This window comes from Drosophila biarmipes, chromosome 3L (genome assembly GCF_025231255.1).
Source record: "Drosophila biarmipes strain raj3 chromosome 3L, RU_DBia_V1.1, whole genome shotgun sequence".
Lineage (NCBI taxonomy): Eukaryota > Metazoa > Arthropoda > Insecta > Diptera > Drosophilidae > Drosophila > Drosophila biarmipes.
This window is the reverse complement of record NC_066613.1, coordinates 16,397,267-16,417,985: the sequence shown is the minus strand read 5'-3', so window position 1 is coordinate 16,417,985 and position 20,719 is coordinate 16,397,267. Positions and strand designations below refer to the sequence as shown.

The window sequence follows — 20,719 nt, the reverse complement described above, 5'->3', positions numbered from 1 at the left end:
GCCCGCCGCGTAGTCCCTCGATGAGCGTTTCGATGTCACTGGTACAGGGTGGTGCTGCCGGTGGTGCGCCACAAGGCGCCAGCGCAATCTTGGCCGCCGCGGCTCCCTACTATCAGCCGCCAGCCGTGCCCCAGGACGTCCAGCCGGACCGTCCCATCGGCTATGGAGCATTCGGAGTTGTCTGGTAAGTACCATCCATTGGTTGTATTCATTTCAGATTATCGGCACAGGGTGTTGCTATGGTGTAGAGCAATTTTATGGTGATTTTTCGGGTTGTTTTGGGTGGTAGTCTGAAGACTTCCCGCTGAAATGGGATATCGGATTATACAGAACTAAGTAACTTAAGACCAGACACAGTACGTAGAGGATTGTAGGATGTACTACTTTGGTGCCCAGAACATGTGTCCTTATATTACTTCAAGTTCTAAGATTTCCTAGAATTCAAATAAGATTAGGACTAAAAACATATTTTTGTTTATCAGACAAAATATGTCTTTTATATTAACAACTATTTTAATTATAATAAAACAACAGTCTTATAAAAAGGAGAAGATATTACAAACATATTTTGTAGAATTCATTCTCTATAACAAACATAACTCCAAAGCAGTTTATCTTTTAAAAAACACAGTCTATTTTTTTTTGACATAACTTCCAAATCCTGCTGAAATTGATTAAAAGTGTGATAAATCTTTGTTGGGAAAACCAGTTTGATTCCTTGGCAGGAAAGTGCAAATAATCAAATTACTCAATTACATGTTGGGACTAACAATTGTGTTTCTTTTACATAGCTGGCTTATTTTCTGTTCTATAAACAATCTGCCGGCAAGGGTATTTACAGCATCGGTGCCTTTTCGAGATCCCTGCCCGCCTTGCCATGCGACGGTCTTTTTGTCACGGTCTCGCCGTGGGTTCAGCAACCTTCTGTTTAGGCCTTTGATTCTGTAACCCTTTTGATTGTGCTGCCGTTGCCGTTGATGTTGTTTTGTGCAGCAGGCACAACGTCAACATCCTCGTACCCATTTCGATTCAGAGCCTCAGTGCCGGGCCCGAGCCGAGCTGTCCTTCATGGTTTTGTGCTGTGCCTTTGTGCAGTTCTCAGCGCTGTTGGCCCCCCGAGGGTGGATTTTTCCTATAATATATTTCTTACCCTAAGCGCCGTGTTTTGGTATTCCCCCTTCTGACCTGGCCCTTTCTATTTGTCCGGGCTCTCTCTGATATTTTTCTATCCCCTTGACTCCTTTGATTTACATTTCTGTGCAAAATTTTACATTAATTGTTGCCTAAACACGGGACTAGCTTAAAATGTTTGTTTGTTTTCCTCGTTGCCTACTGGAAAAGCAAAGTATCGTAAATGGATTGGCAAATTTTGGTTGTATATCCCCTTTGCAGTTGAAATTAAATGTGACAGGCATGAAAGTTGAAAAACAATCAAGTTCCCACCCGTCTAAAAATTAAAGTGTTTTTATTTATTTTATACCTGTCACATACCATTAAAACCAAAATATGGGATAAAGATTGTATCCTCTAAATTATATTTTACTATTTGAACAAAAGCCCAGAGATAAATTCCACCAATTTATCATTTAACCCGAATTCCAATCAATTTATTTGTAGTGTAGCCAGAAGTTTGGCAACGCTGCATTTACAAATTTCATTCACGTGTAAAACGGCATTTCCGGCTATAATCAAAACGCAAAGTGAGGCCAGTTTATCGGGCGGGTTTTTCGAGGAGTGGTGGTGGGGGAGTGCTCGGCTCGTTCGCAGGGAAGCCAGTGAAAAACTGGCACACAAGGGGGCCCCCGATGGCTTGGGCACAAGGAAGTGGAAGTGGAAGTCCGAAGACGAGCCACAAGTGGAGGAGCCCACAGAAACACACAAAGCGCGGAAAGGCAAACTCGAACTCCATGGAGCTAGGAGAGGCCCAAGAAGAGGCTCAAGTGTATCCCTCGATGCCCTCCCTTTGAAGCGACCCAAACCCCCGATGATTCCCTTTGGCTGAACTGAAAGTGGAGCCCGCAGAATGAAGTCGTTGACGCTGGGATTGGCTTTGCCAAGCAATCATCATCAGTTGTTAGTTAGAACTATTTGAGCTGTGCCTATAAGTAAGTGATAATTTTCAATGATTTTTATGATGAACTGTAAAGTGTTTCATTATCGTATCCATAGTACAAGATCAAAGTATTTGCTTTTCTAAAATGCAACTACTAAAACTATCATCTAATATTTTGAGGATTTATATGGTTTTTATTATAATATTCAATCAAGTGCTTTGGTATCGTAGTTAAGAGGTTCCCTAATTTAAGGTAAAAATATATATGCTTTTCTAAAATTTAAAGTGATAATTTTCCAATGATTTTTATGATAAATAAGTGCTTTAGTATCGTATTAAAGGGGTTCCATAATACAAGATCAAAATACTTGCTTTTCTAAAACGATTTTGATGGATTTTATTAAACTTCAATAAAGTGCTTCGTTTTCGCATTTTAGACATTCCCTTATTTAAGATAAATATATTTGCTTTTCTAAAATTCACGTTTACATCTAACCCAGTGCAGGTAATCAAAACTAGATTGTTTGAAGTAAGTTAGTTAAGGGAACAGCATTTTTGTGTCTTAAAACTTCGACTTATGAAGTTGAAGTTATGGAAGTTGGACTCCCTACATACAGATCCTGTCCTGCGAATGGGCAGTGAATGGAGGGAGACTGAAACTTGGGCTGGAATGCAATCAAGCGTTAAATTCAAGTGCCAAATGTCGAACTCGTTAGATGCAGCCGGTCAGCCTAGGCTAGGCAATGTTTTTTTGTCTTTCCTCTATTTTTTTTGTTTACGGGTTCTTAGTTAAAGGTGGTGCCCGAGAGCAGGTGAAGCGTGGTTTTTCAGGTGCGGAAGGAAGTGCGCCGACAACTCAAAAAGGCGGCCCAAGTCGTTAAGTAGTTCTTGTTTTGAGTGAACTTCGGCAACGTGGCCAAGTGAAAATGGAAACTTTGTCCAAATCCGCTTATAAAAGTTTTGGGCAACATTAGTTGGCCACGTTTCTTGGAGAAATGTTTGATTAGTCAAGGTGTTGCAGCGATGTGTGACAATAGTTTCTGCAGTTTCTCAGGGAAATCTTTTCTTCCCTTTCGGGAAAAGTTAAAAAATATCAGAAATCTCGGCAATTAATGTAACCCCCTTTGATTTTAACTGCCTGCCCCTCCCCAAGCACACGCTCTTGAAGTGGTTCTAATAAAAACCGAAATCGATGCTTAGGGTCTAGATTACTCAATTTATAATTTGATTCCCAGAAATGGCACTCTAGAGATGGAAAAGAACGAGGCAAACGAAAAAATAAGAACAACAAACATTTAACCAATTAATCCTAGGCAAAGTTCTACGAAATTTCCCCAATGCAACCGTCGACTCGAAAGAGTCAAGAAGCGACAGCAAACTATATGGCTATATGTATGGAGAGCAGTATGTAGCTATATGTTCGCATCCGAACCGTAGGTATGTATGTGCGGATGCGACTCGGGTTGCGCAGCAGCAGTCGCATAAGAAATATGCTATAAGGTATCCCAAAAGACGAGCGAATGAGCGAAGATCTTTGGGCTTTACTTTAAACTACCTGCAACTGGTTTTGGGAGGTGCGGCAGGCGGACGACGGCGGACCAATGGACGGCCGGACGGTCCGACGGAGCCGACAGAAGGTAGGGAAAAGACAGTGTAAACCTTTTGCCTGCATCGACTAAACCCGCTTCCTGCACGAATTGTGGCCGGTGGACTTCTCGACTTGACTCGGCTCGCCTCTATTCGGTGGACCTGGACCTCAACCTGGCGGTATCCCAGCGTCTTGGCCCGGTCAGCCTCTTGGCAAGGTGTCTTCGTGTCTTCGGCCTAGGCTCACTCAGTCACTAACTCACCAACTGACTGGGCTTAGCCAGTTCCTGTTATTTTTAGGCTCTGAGCCCGGCTTTGGCTTTGTTTTGGCCAGTTGCCCGCACTGCCTGCTCTGTTCTGCCCTGTTCCCCGGCCACCTACCGATTTGGGCAAGAACAATTTAGAACACTTTAATGGCCTTTATGTTTTATTGCTGTGCTGGGTACATTGTGATTACTTTCGGACACAATGTTAATGAAACTAATCAGAGGGCATTTTGGGGGGAAATCGTAACAATACTAGATTAACAGATTGTTAAGAATATCTAGCTATGCCTATAAAACGGTCGCCTGGGTACAATGCTTTTCCAAAATTATCATATATTTTGATAATTATAAAATCATTGTCTAAGTTATTCTTGTTTATAATACCCTTTGAGATCCTAATCCTGAACCCACATATAAACTCTCGAGAAGTATGCTGGGTTGCAGGGTAAAATAAACTATCCTTTGCCCAAAGAAGCCTTCCTCTGCATTTAATATCTCATAAATATTCAAGGGTATTCTAAGCACCAAACTTTTCGTAAAGTCGTCTGGCTTTTCCCACTGCCTGGTCGCTCCCCCCCCTCTGATTTCTATCGGGTCGCAAATCCTGTGCTAATCTCAGCCGGGGAGTTCAGTTCCCGCATGGTGCGAGCGTTCGTACCTTTGCCTGTGGGCCGCCGCGTCCAACCACCGAAAAGGACCGAAAGCAGTGCACATGCATAGTTTTATTTACGATACTCCTCATTCCCGGTCACAATGCCCGCTATGTGTGTGCCACATCCACTTTTTGGAACAGCTGCTCTCGGCCGATTTTGATGCCCTGATGTTGAATGCCGAATGCTGTGCGCTTCGCCTGCCCCTTCCCCAAATGCCCTATCCTGTTTTTGGTCTTTGCTGCGGTGGTTGGTTGAACAACCTTCGCCCGTTTTTCAGTTATTTTGTCTGGCAAACTCACACATGTGCGCCCAGCCAGACATTTACAGGATATGGCTGTGTCGTGAGGTCCCGCATATGTTTTTTCTCTCGTTTCGATTCGCTTCCCTGGGCGAGTGCAACATCCCGAATAGAACCGAAAAACTCAGCCATCATCAGCGCCATCATGAACCATCCCTCTATGCGTACATATATGTTTTTTCCGTCTGTTGCAACGACAAAGTTTTCCCGAAAACATTTTCAATTCCACGTTTTCCGTTAGGGGAACACTTTTCACGTCTGCCCCGTAAGTGCATGTGTGTATGTTTGACTTTGAAAGTGTTTGAATAATTATCCTGTTTTTCCCAGCTATCCCTGGCTCTCCTCTGATTCGATTTCTTTGCATTTCCCCGTCTCCTGATTGCTTTTTGCAATTTGGCCAAAAAGGGCGCTCAATTGGTTTATGAGTTTTTCATCAAGTTTTTCCCGAGCTGCATACATTAATTGGGTTCGTTTTGTGCTTGATGGGATGGGGTTTTAGGGGTTAAGCGAACTAGTTTTTGGCTGATTACATTCCTAAGGGTGGGTCCAATTATAATTTATTCTGCAATTTAGCGGGGTTCCAAGGGTTAGCATAGGTTGATTGATGATATTTAGGAAATATTATAATGGATAGGTATTTTAAGATTTATTTCATACTATTTCTTATCGAAATCTCAGTAGAAGATAAAGGTTCCCTTATCCTTCATCTCCTTTTGGATAGTTTGGCAACCTGGCCCGAGGACACGAACAGGTCCTACGTTTCAGGTAGAGTTCACTGAAATCCCTCCACTTATTCCTGTATTTTTCGGATGAAACATTTGTCCTACGAATAGGTATTCGTGGCAAGAGTAGAAGTGGGAGTGGGAGTACAGACAAAAGGGAATTACGCACGCAATTTTGTCCACAGCTTCATTTTAGCCCTGCTGAGGCTACAGATACAGATAGTCGCACTCACGGATACACAGATACACATGTGTGTTCGCAGCTCACTTGCTGTGGCCAGCTTAGTTCACTCGAACGGCGTTCTACGGTTCAAGTGAAGCGCAAATGTATCTTTGAAGTTTATTTTATACCTTGCCCGGCCCTATCTGGCCCTCCTAGTACCTCCAGCACCTCTTTATAACCCCGGCTTTGGGTATCGTGTAACAAAGTGTGGCAAAAGGGAGCGCAAGAAATAATGTTGCTGCATGTGCGTGTGTCTGTGTGCCGTATTTGTATCTGTATCTGTATCTGCTGTGCGGCCCAGCCAGTTGTATCCGTATCCGTATCTGTGCGTGTGCCTTTGCGTTTTACCAGTATCTTGAAATAATTTTCACTTGGACCGCCTGCGAGCGCCCCAAATGAAAAATAATAGTCAACCAAGTGCCACCAAAACGTAAAAAGCTTCCATGGGTTCTAAGTTGGGATTGACAGACTGAGAAACATGATTTTTGTTGTGAATTTGGCATTTGAAATTTCGGGAAATTGTACAAAATATTATATTTAAAGGATATTTTACTATTCTTTATTGCTGTTAAACGCAAGGATTTCTTACAATTGTAAAAACCAAGTTCTAATGTATTAATCATAGTTTTATTGACCAACATAAAAAGTTATATAAATGAATGATAGGCATATTAAGTTGACATCATGGTATAGGTGTATGAAAAATACACATATGTATTTGTAGAATAATAAAAGAACCTTTTGTTTATAAAAAGTATTGAAATTTGTTTCCAATTCAGTTAGCAGACTATTCTCTCTGTGTAGATCCCACCTCAAGCAGGTAGCGCCCCGCTAACTAACCCTCTCTGGCTGCGTGTGTGCCAAATAAATCATCGTGTGTTGGACAACAGAACGAACGTTGAACGCTCCTCCTGCCCATTTCCCCAGCGCTCGCCCTCCACTTTGCCCCGCACTGAGTGGAGTTCAACTGTTCTGGTGTGCTCCTACCTTAGAGCCGCTCGTAAAGTGCATTGGAAAACTGAAATAGACAAGTCGAGACAGTTGGACACACCGAGCACTGAAATGGGTTGCGCTGCAGAGTGGGGCGTGGGGAGGGAAGGCAGCCTGTGCGAGGGGACCCAGCCCGGGGCGGTCAACTCTACTTGAACCCGAACCTAATGAAGCCACTCCGGGTGAAGATACTGCAAGGTAGGGGGCAGCAAATAAAGTAAAACCCATCGGGCTGGAAGAGGAGCCTCCGGGGGGTGGGGAAACTAATTAAGTTTTGCGTCAAACTATTTGCCTCGAGGGGCCAAAATGGAAAAACTATTCGAGAAGTGTTGGAAAATTTATGCATTTATGTGATTTAGGTTTGGGGAAAGGAGTCAAAATAGGTTTCACAAACAGTAGGGAAAGGAATGTACTAAAGTGTGGAATCAACAGGAAAGTTATGTACATATATAGGTAAATGGTAGTGGATTATTGTTATATTTTTAATAAGGGTAAAGAAAAGGGGTTCCCAATGTAATCAGCATCTCTCTCTTTAATCTACAGCATCTCTTCCCAACAAATTAGAAGCTAGCTTCTCGCTTCGTGCTAATTAAGCGCTATGTGACACCATCTTCTCGATCGACAGGATCTGCTGGGGCCTCCTTTCCCCGCCCCAAGATCCATTTCCCACCCTCCCCCCATTGTTGTGGTGGCTCTTTGGAAAACTCGCATATTTAGCACAATGGAAAACTCTTTTTGCTGCTGGCACGACGGCACAAGTCACTCAGCCGCAACGAGAAAATCGTGCGAGCGTTTAATGTGGCTGGCAAGCTCACTTGCAATGCTCGCAGCTGCAACTGCAACAGAAATTGCAACTGCAACAGCAACTTCTGCAACTGCAACTGCGGCAACAGCAGTTAACTCACTGCCATTGTCTGGATTCCCCCCGCCTCATCCTCTGTTTATGCTAAATGAGGGTTAACGCCAAACCGAAAGAGCAGAGGCGAAAAGAAATGTTTTCAAAATTTAATGTATCTTTAGTAGTTGGAAATATACATACTTGCAATTTAGGTTCTTTAAAGTTACATTTTTTTTTAGACATATGTATAATATTATAATATATTACGTTTTACAAATCACTATATATATTTATATTTTAAACTTTTATTATCAAACAACTATTTTTCTCTGTGCTATTAAAGTTTCAACCGTAAAATGTCTGCGGGCTCTCAGCGTCTGTTTGAAAATATTGAATAGAAGAAGGGCGATCGTTACAAAGGTGGCGGGATGCAAAACTGCCTATCTGCAATCTTTTGTTGCAAACTTTTCGACAACATTTTCCACCCTCCGCTCTCTGTTTTTATTTAAAACCACCCGACTTTGATTTGTCTCTGCAATGCAGATTTCCACCTTTTTCCCCTTTGATACACAAGTTTGTATACACCACTCGCCGAGTGTTTACAACATTTTTCGTAGGTGTTAATTAACAATTGCTTGGAGCTTTAATTGGGTATTTTTTTATAATAACAAACGATTTACACTGCTGTACAATGGGGAGAAATAGCTCTATACGTTGGTGTTTATTTTTAATGTAGAAGAACTGATAAGAAACTTAAAAGCTTTTTAAGATCTGCTTTGAAGTGTGGTGTTTATTTTGATTATGATAATGTTTACAAAAACACTTATATTTTTGTTAACTTCTTAAAATATAATCTCTTTTTTAAAGCCCCTTTTCAGTACAGTGAATTTCGGCACTGCGATAAGCGAGGCAGCAAGGCTGCTCAATCGCACACATTTTCCAGGCTCCTAACTAGCAGCTTAACATATTTTTGCAACCCCAATAATGCCGCACAATCAGGGACGGATTTTGCCGCAATGCCGGCTCCAAACCAACGAATCTGAGCATACTCGACTCTAGACTCTCGACTCTCGAATGGGAACCGCTTTTTGGCTGCATCATGACCACCATCATCATCACCATCCTCCTCATCGCGATCATTACTATCGCCGTGGTCCAACGTGCTGTGTGTGCTTGCCACTAAACGCTTTTGACATTTCAATTAAAATTCTAGAAAAAGTCTATGGCGGTAATTGCCGCAAATGCCTTTGCGCCACTGCAGCGTCATTGTTAAATATTTACCCGAGAGCAGAGCATTTGAAAATGGTTCGCCTGGCGCCAAAAGCCGGAGTGCAGAACCACTGTCTGTCTGCCCTCTTTCTTTTGGTATTCTTTATTTCACTGTCAGCCAGATAATTAGACAGATGCGTTAATTGTGGCAGGGAAATATTTTCCTATTCTTTAATGCACTTGCTGCAGAACCAGCAATACGACCCATCTCCTTTGGCAAATGAGCCGCAGTTGAAGAGATGTTGCTGTGCAATTACCCGTATAGGTTTCTTTGTAGGGTGACTTCACCTGATTTATTTTGAAAAATAAAATATAAAAATTGCGATTTACTTCTGTATACACATCTCTTTGAGGCGGCTTTGTTGTAGGCTGTCATTATTGATGTACGATCTTGATATCTTGGCAAAACATATGAACAACAAAAGGTTGTTACTCTCTGCCTTCTGCTCTTTCCCCGGAATTTCCCCTTTTATCCCAGAGCCGATTCAACAAAAGCTTTGTGTCGTTTCCTTGGCGCCATTCAATGCGTCAGCGATGCACTTTAAAAAGTTAGATACCCCAGGCAAATAAAATATTTACTTTGATATATATATTTATCATTAAAATTAACCTTTTTAAATAATTAATAAAAAAACACTTACATTGGCTGAAAATAAATAATCTGAGGGGTTTAATCTAATATACCACAAAATCTTTAAGTGTAGAAAGCACAAAGGTGGAAAAGATAATTCTCGAGAGAATGGGGGGCAATAAGACTTACCACACAGAAGCAACTGAAATATTACAATGTGGGCGTAAAACGAGGGTAATCCATCATCAAAACTTTTTAGACACCTTGTAAGAAATTTTAGGAACTGAAAGTAAATACACAAATTCATATTTAATTGCTTATTCCGAAAATTCTACAAATTTTTAATAAAATTCAGCTGCGAGTTCAATTAAGATAAATCAAAATGAGCCTTTGTCCTGTAGAGTTTGACAAGGCTAAAAATGGTATCAATGTTAGGTAGCAAAATGAAATTCATGTGCCAGGTTTTCAACAATAAAGGGATTGAAATTTCTGATTAAACTTTTCCATGCCTTACAGTTTTTTATTGAACCGAAAAAAGTAATAGCAGGATTATCTGTTTTGTTATTTTTACTCAACATCCGACCCTATATGATGCATCATTGCTCCTTGGAAACCCTGCAAAATCCATGAACATTTCCCAACGGATTTCACTGCCATTTCGGGGCAGGTGCAACACGCACTTTGTATTTTTCTGTTATTTTTGGATTTTTTCATGGCAGGTCCTTAAAAGCAGAGATCCTGCATGTTTGATGGGCCGCATCGTTTGCGAGGACAAAAACGATGAGCTCGAATTACGACAGCACAAAATACAGGGATACTAGGATAACAAAGGGAGCAAACCTCGGGCGGATCGTCAAGGATCAGTGGCATAATGGCAGGATACCAGCAGCAGTCTGCTCAAGTACCTGACCCTGAGCTCCTACATGTCCTTTGCAGCTGTCTGGCTTCGTTTTGTTGTGTCGGGCTGTTGTAGTCCTCATTTTGTCTCCTTTTCATATTGATTTTCCCTCTTTGGAGCCTCGACTATGGGGATCCCGGTTCTGGCATTAATAAAAAAGATATATAAAATAAAATAAAAACGAATACGACGACAGGAGACCAGAGAGTCCCAGCGAAAACGGCAGATGGTCAGATATAATAGCATTGGATCGGGTAGTGGGCCGTTGACCCTGGCGGGGGTTAGGAGCGGGGCCCCCCATAGCCGGGGAGCCACCTAAAGGATGAGCATGAATGTTAATATTGACGCAAGGTGGAGTTTGGCAGTTGCCTTCGCGGAGCTCCGCGAGGCTGCAGCTTTGGTTAGCCAATTTATTAACGAATTTTGCCGGTCTTTGTGGCCGCAGTGCTGGGATGGAAGAAAGTGAGGGGAAAATTACTGTTACTGCGATCGTGACAGAGTGATTTATACTGCTACTTTGATTTTTATGACCGCCATTCATATTTATAGAGTATCAAAAATTACTTACAAAGTACGCTAAATTACTGGGTACTGAAAGTAGTTATTGAAATGCATTTAGGGTAGGGTTAGAGAATGTATTAAGAAGAATTTAATAAACTATTCGATTGATGAGTGAAATGTATTGAAATGTACCTTCCGATTGTATCGACTAGTCTATAATTGCTTCGCTTCGAATTTCATCACGTTGCTATCAGCTTACTGTGACAGAATTTTAAGTGTTCTCGAAATGTTTGCTCATCTCTAAAAGGCAACACTGTTGATACTTTTGTTGTTCTTACTGCTCGGATCTGCTTCTACCGATGGCACGCATGCGCAGTGCAACGTTCATTGCACCCAAAAAAAAAAGAAGAAAATAAGAAAAATAAAAAACAACCAGCTACAACAACGGAAAGTTAAGTAAAGAAGAATGAAAATTTTGTTTGGGATTTTACGATGACTGTGAGCGAAAGAGACGGGGCTCTAGAGAACCGGATGGTCTCCAACCATAGAGCCAAGCTGACCGACCCAGACCCCAGAGTCCCCTCGAAAAACCCCTCCCTTTGACCTTATACTGTACACGGAGATAAAATAGAACACATTTTTTATATCGCCATATAAAATCAATTCTATGATCTTAATTTATAGTTTTTAGGCTCTATCAAAGCAAAATAAAGTTAATAACTCAGCTTTTTAATCTCAAGTTTCCTTGTTTTTTCGTTAATTACCTTTAGTATACATTTAATTTTATTATTAATAGTGTGAATTATACAAATTTCGTGTTGTGTAGTAAGCCAAAAGTCGAAGACCGCGTTCATTGCCTTCGCCTGCATTATTGTATGCGCTGTAGTACGTTGCAATATGCCTTGGGGCACTGTTCTCCAACCTATCCCAAGTTTTTTTTCGTATTTTATTTTCTTATTCGACACGTATGTATTTGTATGAGGCAAAGGGAAGAAGAGCTGGGGGAGCACAGTTTAAATATTTTTAATTGAACTTTTGCCTCCAGTTGGGAGAACACGACAATGGGGGTAATGGGGTATTATTTTTGCGGTTATTGATTAGTTAGATATGAGGAAACATGCCGCGGTATCGCTGGCCTTAACCATGATGAACAGTTATAGCTATATGACTTTCGTAGCCACAAATAATTGGTGACTCAGTACGGGGTCGCCTTGTTAATTTCCAATAGATTACAGATGTATAGATTGATAAATGATAAATTTATGAGCTATGAAAATAGTAAAGATATATTAACCTAAAGTAGACAGGCAATCAGTACAATAATATCAGCCACTTGTTGAAACCTTAAAACATAAAAATGTCTACTCGTTTCATATCTATTACGCTAAGATTGCATAAATGTCATTTTATCTTTAGTTTAATGAACATTTATTACCATTTTTTATTAACAAATTTTCTGCTTATTCTCTTTCTAGGTAAGTTCACTTCAAACTTCAAAGAACACATTACCCACTAATCATCCACGTAAGTTAATAAAGAAGTTGCCAATTAACTCGAGTGAATCATGTTGCGTTCCCCATAAACACACAAGTTTATTATATAGTTAAAAATAATTAACTGATATGTGGGCGTGTGTGTTTACCGGGGATAAAAGTTCAAAGTTCGAGTGGCATGCCCCTCATTTTTAGAATCGGTTAATGAGCTGGCCATCGAATGGACAAGAGATGAGGAAAATGAGGTAAAAATGCCATAAAACGCGCTCGACAACAGAATGCATTAAAATTTTCTTACCAATCATAAAAACGCGTCATAAAATTGAAGCTGGCAGAGAAATTCAACATGCCAAAGTGCAGTGAAAAATACTTGTAGATACATGGACACCACACACTACAATAGGGAGTGCGGGGGCGAGATGCATCTTTTCATAGAGAATTCTATGGGGTGGATGGAAGTGTCGACAAAGTGTTTGCTCTTCTCCTATTCTCTATAACATATAACTCTCTGTCGGTTTGAGGGTCAAAGAGTGCGGCATCAAATTTCACGCACACACACTCTGGCGGGGGATGGGAAAATCGAGTGGAGAAAACTCTAATAAATGCTGCTGCTGCAGCATCTTTGAGTTGAAAAACATTGGAATGCATGTAGAGCACTAAAACTATCGGACACAATACCAAAGTCATCGAAAGAAATCAATAAAGAAAGTAATTTGAAACGTGGCCAGGCGAGAGTCGTCTTCTCTCTCCCCCTTAGTGCCCCTCAGTTGTCCCCTCTGCCAAGGAAAGGCAATTTATCTAATGGTAATATTGTATGGCTATAAAACAATATTGGCAAAAGGCGAGTCGAGTCAGCTGTGGTCGAGGCGGAAAACACCGGACAGTTTCGAGAGTCCACGCCGTCGCTTTCAGGGCGAGCCGGGGAATTTTAGTTGCCATAATGCACACAGCGTAATTCCTTTCTGTCATTTGGGGGTGAATTTTCCATAGTTAAGGAATGTTATTAAGGGGATTTTAAATTCTTTAGTCCAAGTTTTATAATTCTCTGTTAATTTGTAACTCGTTTTATACCCCAATTATCTCAATCTCAATCTTATATATCGTTCTTATAAAACAAGGCTATTATTACTCGTGTCAACACACATATCCCCTTAATTAGTTCACTTTTTCAATATTTATTATTAGCTGGCTCACATCATTCATTATTTTCCCATTCTGACCTTCCGAAAATTAGCCATATCAGATGACTATGTTCCTGGGAGTACATTTGCTTTTCATTAAATGCCCAGTAAAGGGGGAAATCGTAGAAAATTGTAATTAAAATTTTCCTACCCCCACGTTATATTTCCCATGGTTTTTGTTTACTCTTGGCTTCTCCATTGATATTGGCTAAATTTAAATTGTGGCCCCAACGACATTGATTTGTCAGCGCCTCCGCTTGAGTCACAAGAACTGAATGGGGCAAAAGTGCTTGAGTCATTTCAACCGCCAGCTATATATACCCAATATATTCTCCTATAGATCCCCTTCTTTTCGAACCCCCTTTTCCACATGCTCTTAATGCTCTTTGGTATTTATCCAGCTGTTAATTGTGTGTGATCTTGAAGAACAAGCCAAACATGTTGAACAATTTCTCCTAACTATTTTTATATCTTTCGGAGCGCATTTGGGGGCCCCGCGAACATATGTTTGATTTTCTTGGGACATTAAGAAGGCCCCGCTTTCGTCTTTCGTGGTTCCAGTCGCCCCTCAACAACAAAGTTTGATGACCTTCACTGGGGGGGAAAAACTATACTTTCTTTGCTCTTTTGCTGCCCTCCCGTATCTCTTTGTGTAAACAAAATTCCATTTCGGGGGCTCGGCGGCTACGCACTTGAGTGAAATATCTCGTATCCGAATTTCAAAGGCAAAATCCCTTTGCATTGATTCCCTTATTAGATTCCACGTGAGACAGTTCTGAAGATTTCCTGGTTTCTTGCTACCTACGCCGTAGACCAACAATACCTGCAGAAATCCCTAATCACCAGGGCAACCCGCTGTGAGCAAAACAATTTTCACGAAAATCCATGTCGAGGTAATTCTCATGTGCCTCCTACTGCAGTTTCCACAAATTAAATTCCCTTTCCTGGAAAACGATTCGCCATGGTTTGGTGTTTGAGGCGGGTGTGGCTTTGTTTGGCCAAATTGTAAGGAAAACCCGGTTGCTATTAGCTGGAATAAACATCGAAATTGACAAATACCGAATATTAGGAAAATTCCCTTAAAAATGTGCCTAATTACGAGCCATCATAAAATTTAAAAGGAAAAACATTTAAATAAATTAACTTAATTCACGGTTTAATTTGTTATTTGAAAATCTTGATTAAGATAAATATTTAATATTTACATTTGCAACTGGCTTTACCTCCCGCGCCTTTTTCACGGGGCGTGGCTGCCTTTGTTTTGACTGCTGGGAAAACCAGCAGGGAAACTCTCATCGGGGGAGAACTCATTAAACAAAGTACACTTGAACGCCCCACGACACACCTACATTGCTCTATATATATTTACTATATATAGGTAGGAGCTCTTCGCTCCATCACCTCTGCACCTTTCCTGCGCTAAACTTTTCTTCCCTTTAACCCTTTCCCTTTGGTGTTTTTCCTACATATTAGTTCCTACCTTGTGCTTTTGTGCTCTTTTTTTCAGTTTGCAAAATGATGAAGCTCCAAAGTTTCATTTTTTTTTCGCTACTACTGTTTGTTGTTTGACTCTTCTCGCACACCTCCTTTTTCGCTGTTTGTTCTCCCTTTTCGCTTTACGTGCTATAAACATTTCAGAATGAAATTTCACAAACTGTTGAAAGTGCTTAACAAACACAAACATGTTTGCCGCACACAAACACAGGTGCAGCTTTGTTGGCCATAATTGCACAGGTAAAAAGTGAGAGGCGTCACAAAGGAAACGCAAAACTATAGCACAGTTTTAAGCGTTTCAATGGAGTGGAAAAAATGCAGAAAAATGTGCTTGAATGATAGCAAAATAATGTTCTCTTTTAATTCTCTTTTGGACACGGATATTTTATTGATTGGATATTTTATTGATTTATTGGCAATCAATGCACAAGGTAAAAAACATTTTTTTTTTCGGATTTTGTAAAGAGCTTTTAAAGATTTTTTTGGTTCTTGATAACATTAGGTACTTGGGTAGCACTGTTTCCCTGCTTTGGCAGCATTGTTGTGACTCCAAATCTGTGCTTTGGTCTTACATTTTCTGTACTTTTACTTCAGTCCTTTGATTTCAGCTACTTTTATGACCAGCCATAAGTTGTTGGAAAATTTCCTTGATGTTGCCGTTGGTTCTACTGTTGCCAATGTCGCTGCTGTTGCTTTTTCCTGTAGAATTGCAGTACCTGATATTGCTGCTGGGAAAATTGCTTCTAATGCATTGATAGCCTCTGTAAAACTGGCTCATACGTGGGCTTGGCTCTAATTTTTATTCTTTTCTGGTTTTAGAGAGGATGTGGCTGCTGCTGGAGTTGCATGTGTAGCTGTTGCCGCTGAGTGAAAATTAGTTTTACCCGCTGGGTATTTCCCCACATTCGTTTTTATCTTTTTATTCGTCTACCTATTTAACTTTACATCTCTGCCTCGCCCTCTGGCATATTAGGGCCTCTTCATATGCGGCTTCGGTTTCCATTGTCTGAATTTTAATTGTAATGCCTTATATGGCAGGAAAAAGTTTTCATAACATTTTCGCGGCGCTTCAGAAAAAGGGTGTATGTGTATTTTTAATTAATTATTTTAAACTGCACTTTTTATTATAGATCGAATCAAATTAAAGCAATTTTGTAAGCAGGCATAAAGTTAAATAACATTGTATTGACTGTTCGAAAATCCTTGAATTTTATAGACAAAATATCTGACTAAAAGTTTGAATGCACTACGTTTCTGTTTTTTTGTTTGCCCTTCGCTTTGCTGCCTTTTAATGTTTTGCATAAATTTTCGGCACGCCCCCATTTGGAGGATGTCTGGCAAGCAAAATAAAAAATTATGCACATAAATTCAGACGCTTCGGAGTCGTAAACATTGGCCCGTGTAGTACTTCTTCTTCTTCGGCGCCATTTTTTGTTTCTTGTTTTTGCCAAAAAAGCATCCTTCGAATTTCCCTCTGCTAGCATTTCTTGCAGTTTTCCCCCTCGATGTTCTTTGTTTTTTAGCTTCTGTTGGATTTCCAAACGGTCGACTCATGTTTTTATTATACCTTTCTTTTCTTTGCGTTTTTTCTCTATTTTTGTACGGTTTTTGTTTGGCGTTTTGGCAAATATAAATTGCTTCAACTTTGTACTTACGACTAAATTTTAAACTTTCTGCTGCTGTTTTGCCAGTGGGCGTGGCAGGGGTTTTTTTTCGGGAGGCGGTTACCATGTGTGTGTAGTGGGTGTGACATTTTTCGGAGTGTTTTCTTGATTGTATTTTTATGTAGTTAATTTTCTGGGGTCTAAAATAATATGTTTAAAATGTTATTCTGATTTTAAGTCAATATTTAGTTATGACGAATTTGCGTTTTATAAAAACAAATTTTAAATGATTCTCCAACCAAGTCTATATTTATAAGTTAGTACGCAATTTTTGTATGTTGCTTTAGTTGGAGTATTATTTTATATTTAGCCCAAAATTGGAATTTGGTGGTTTGTTATGAAAACGAAAAAACCACAAATTTTTGGCTAAGGCTTCTCTACACAACTCATGTTACTCTTCTCCCTTTTGGATAATTTGAAAACATATTTCAACGAAATATATATTTTACCATTTTTAGCCAGAGCTTCCCTTGTACCACCTCAAAACTCAGCAAAAACAAGGAATTTGCCAGCACCACAATTTTCCTATTTTCATGGGGTGCGTGTTATCTGCTGCCACACAATTTTCAGCAAATGCGAAATGTGAAAAATAATCCACGAGAGGTTGTTGGATGCAGGAGAGATTGAATGTGGCAGAAAGTTGTGCCTTTTGGAGCAGGCGAAAAGCGTCGCTTAAAATTAAACAAAACAAAGTTTCGATGGCAGCATTTTCCCCATCCACCCGAAAATGCCAGATGAAGGACATTTTCCCTGGCCGAAAATCCGCAGAGAGAGCGAAAGAGAATGTGGCAATCTCGGTGGAAGTCAAGACGGAAATACCGCCCCCATAGAGAGTTGGAACTACTCGAACGGTGGAATTTTCTGCTCTTAGAGGAGGTGGGAGCAGCAGGGCGATATGGAAGGCAACTTGTGCAACATCGTAAAAGTTACATCATTGCGCTGGTGAGGGAGGGACTCGGACCAGCCGTGGATGGGAAAAGCGGGGAAAATCGGGGGCGCCAATGGGCCAAAAAGGAGCGGGTGTGTTAGAGCGACTTTGGCATAAATTATTTTGGTCGAGCCACTGAACTTGTGTCGTCGTCGTTGCTGCTGTGCCTGACTGCATAAGTAATAAAAATAAAATAAAAATACCCGCAAAAAAAAGAAAATAGTAATTTGCTCGTAAAATAGTTGTGCTCAAGTAGTTTTAACGATTATGATCTTAATCAAGTTAGCAAAGCTGGGTTAGCAGAGGAGGGTTTTTAGTAGGGAGCCATGTCGCAGGATGCCGGACGGTCTGGCCGGCAAAGTTTGCTTTCAGCCATAATTTTGTCACGCTGACCCTGGTTTAATTTATACGCTGAAAGTATTGACAATAAATGAGAAAATGTGGGATGGTCAGGGAAATTGGTGGATCATAAAGTACAGCGTTGAAACTTTGTTAAATTTAAGGAGTTTTTAAAATGTTGGGAATATTGTATCCTAACAATATTATCTAATCTATAATCATAATCATGTTCAGAATTGTGATTTTCTAACACCATTCTCTGTGGAGAAACAATTGTGTTTCTGGCAATTACTTTTCATTTTGATTTTCATAGAAAATTATTTTCAGTTTGCGTTTATGGCTCCCAATTTCTAGTTATTTTTATTTTTCTAAAGCCCAAAATGAAGTGAAACTTTTACCATCTGCCAAATTTACATGCTAAATGGTAATCTCTTCAATTGAAAGAAAACGGCTCTTACCATTCACTCCCATCGCCTTTTTCCACCGAGCCCCTTTTGGCGTCCTGATTTTCCCCATCACAGTCTTCTCAATCCCCTACCAAAAAGCCATTCTAAAACGCTTAAAAGTAGGCAACATAGTTTTTCACTAAGCGGCGAAAACAAAAAACGCCCGAAAAACAGAAAACAGAAACATCACACGCGGCGTATGCGTAACACAAAATTAGCCACAGGATTTTGCAGGGCATCCAAGCTCTGTTCCCCAACCATTTTCCTCGCCCGCTTCCCTCAGCTGGAAAAACTGCGCGTCATCCACACACGAAAATGGTTGGCAAACAGTCGCCAAAATGGGTTGGCAGGCGAAGGCGTGGCTGGGGGCGGAGGCTGGACCTGGGGGTCGCACAAAGGACAAACGAATGGTGGCTGAAAGGGGGGGGGGGGGGGGTGGTGAGTGGGTGGTGGGGTGGCAATTGGTGGGCCAGAGCGACATCGAGGCTGCCCGAGGCATCCACGTGTACGGGGACGTGGAAAGGTGGAAAATCCAAAGGGCGCAGAGGGAGGGGTATCGGTGCTAGTAGCTTGCTAAAATTTAACCGCTTATAACACCCCGGCGTCCTTCGACCCACCCACCCACTCAAACTCCCATAGCTGAGTAGATTTTCATGTCTGTGGAAAAGTTTTTGCGCGCGTGTGTGTGCGCGCGGTGAAAATTCCCGGGCAACAAATACAAAAAAAGAAAACAGAAGGAAAACAGAAAGAAGCCAAAAGTCTGGGCAGCGATTTTCTTCTTCCTTGGCATTTTCCTCAAAGCGCCATGATCCATGATTTTGCTCCCATTGTTACGTGTCTCGCCTCGGTGTTTTTCTTATTTTTCGTTATAAATGTCTTCAGATAGCCGAAAGAAAAGCGATTTTTATTGCTCAAAATGTGGCAGAAGATATGGGCACGAGGAACTACAACATTTATTCAATTATTTTATTTCATTCCATTTCTTTGTAAATAGCTAAATTTCCTTTAGGGGGAAATACCAATTTGGATTTGGTAATTAAATTAGAGAAAAATTTTGCTTAGCTGGCGGCTTACGGCTATATATTTCCTTAAAATTATTCAAACTAACTAAGTTAACTTGTCGAAAAACTAATAAAAATGTATATAAAAATAGCAGGCAATTAGGTATTTATTATTCATGCTCTCATTTAACTTTTTGTCGCAGACGGTTGCTTATTAAACATTCCTTTCTTGTCTCGCTTCTTGGTACTTTAGTTTGATTAACCGCAAGCACAGTTAAATTAAATTATTTTCCTTGGGGGAAAACTCGACAAGCTAACAGTTTGTCGGCCTTCCTCGGCCCCCGTAACTCCCACAACTCCCAGTTCAATTTAAACCCCTTATCAGCCCGCCTGCAGTCCCATTCAGAATTGTTTACCCAAGGCTCACCTATATCCTACTTTACCCCAGAGAAAACGCAAATTTTCGCAAATTCAAAAACCAAACACGAACAATTTCCAACTAGAAAACTAAACAACTAAAGGAGATGAAAAAAGGAAGGAAAAATAATATAAAAGAAAAGTAGCATTTACATCAAATTTGTTTAAATAAAAAATAAATATTGTGTAAATATTGGTAAATAAAACAAAAATATATTAAAAAAAATTAATTCAGATTCTTATTTAAAATATGGTTGGTTTTATGAGTATGATGATTTTACGAACATAATAAATAAATAAGTCATAATTTCCAAATCAGAAACTAATAAAAAATTTGCTTTGAAGTACAGTATTTCATAACAAAAGTCTACAAAGGGATTTAAATTTGGATGATAGTTTATGCTTTCTGTGCAGGGTGCTTCATCACAAAGTTTAGCTCAAATCAAAATCAACAAAGCGTCTGGGGGCGGTGTTGGGGGCGTGGCCGCAAGTCAGTCGCTGGCCCATTCATTCAGCCAGCACTGCCATCAGTCAGTCAAGTTAGTCATTCAGTCATTCAGTCGGTTGGTCCAATGTCCTTCAGCGTTTGCCAACGTGCCGATGCATATTTACAAAAAGTGAAATAGGAAAAAAGTGATACGAAAAATGGAAATAGAGAAAAAAACATACAAATGTCGGCGCTTGCAGGCAGTGCCGGCCACGCCCACCGAGGCGACGATGGCAGGCCGCCCCTTTAGGGATTTCCCCTTGCTCTTGTGCCTTTCCTCCGGCGGGAGCTGCATAAATTTTCAGCGCATTTTCCCAATCCCAGCCCCAGCCCCTTTTTATTTGCTTGACAAATCTCTGTTGCTGACTTCTCCGCAGCTTTGGGGACCACGTAAAACTTT

General features: G+C 40.6%; 1 protein-coding gene across 2 annotated transcripts in view; it reads left to right on the top strand.

The window, feature by feature from the left end:
* The window catches only part of LOC108034832 (serine/threonine-protein kinase NLK), a 68,616-nt gene continuing 47,897 nt past the window's right edge, over positions 1-20,719 (top strand). For both annotated transcript variants that reach the window (XR_001768743.3, XM_017109944.3), the window contains exon 1: positions 1-184. Coding sequence is in view for 1 of the 2 variants with exons in the window: in XM_017109944.3 (XP_016965433.1) it covers positions 21-184 (164 nt within the window). In the remaining variant the exon portion in view is untranslated. The remainder of the gene's footprint in view (positions 185-20,719) is intronic.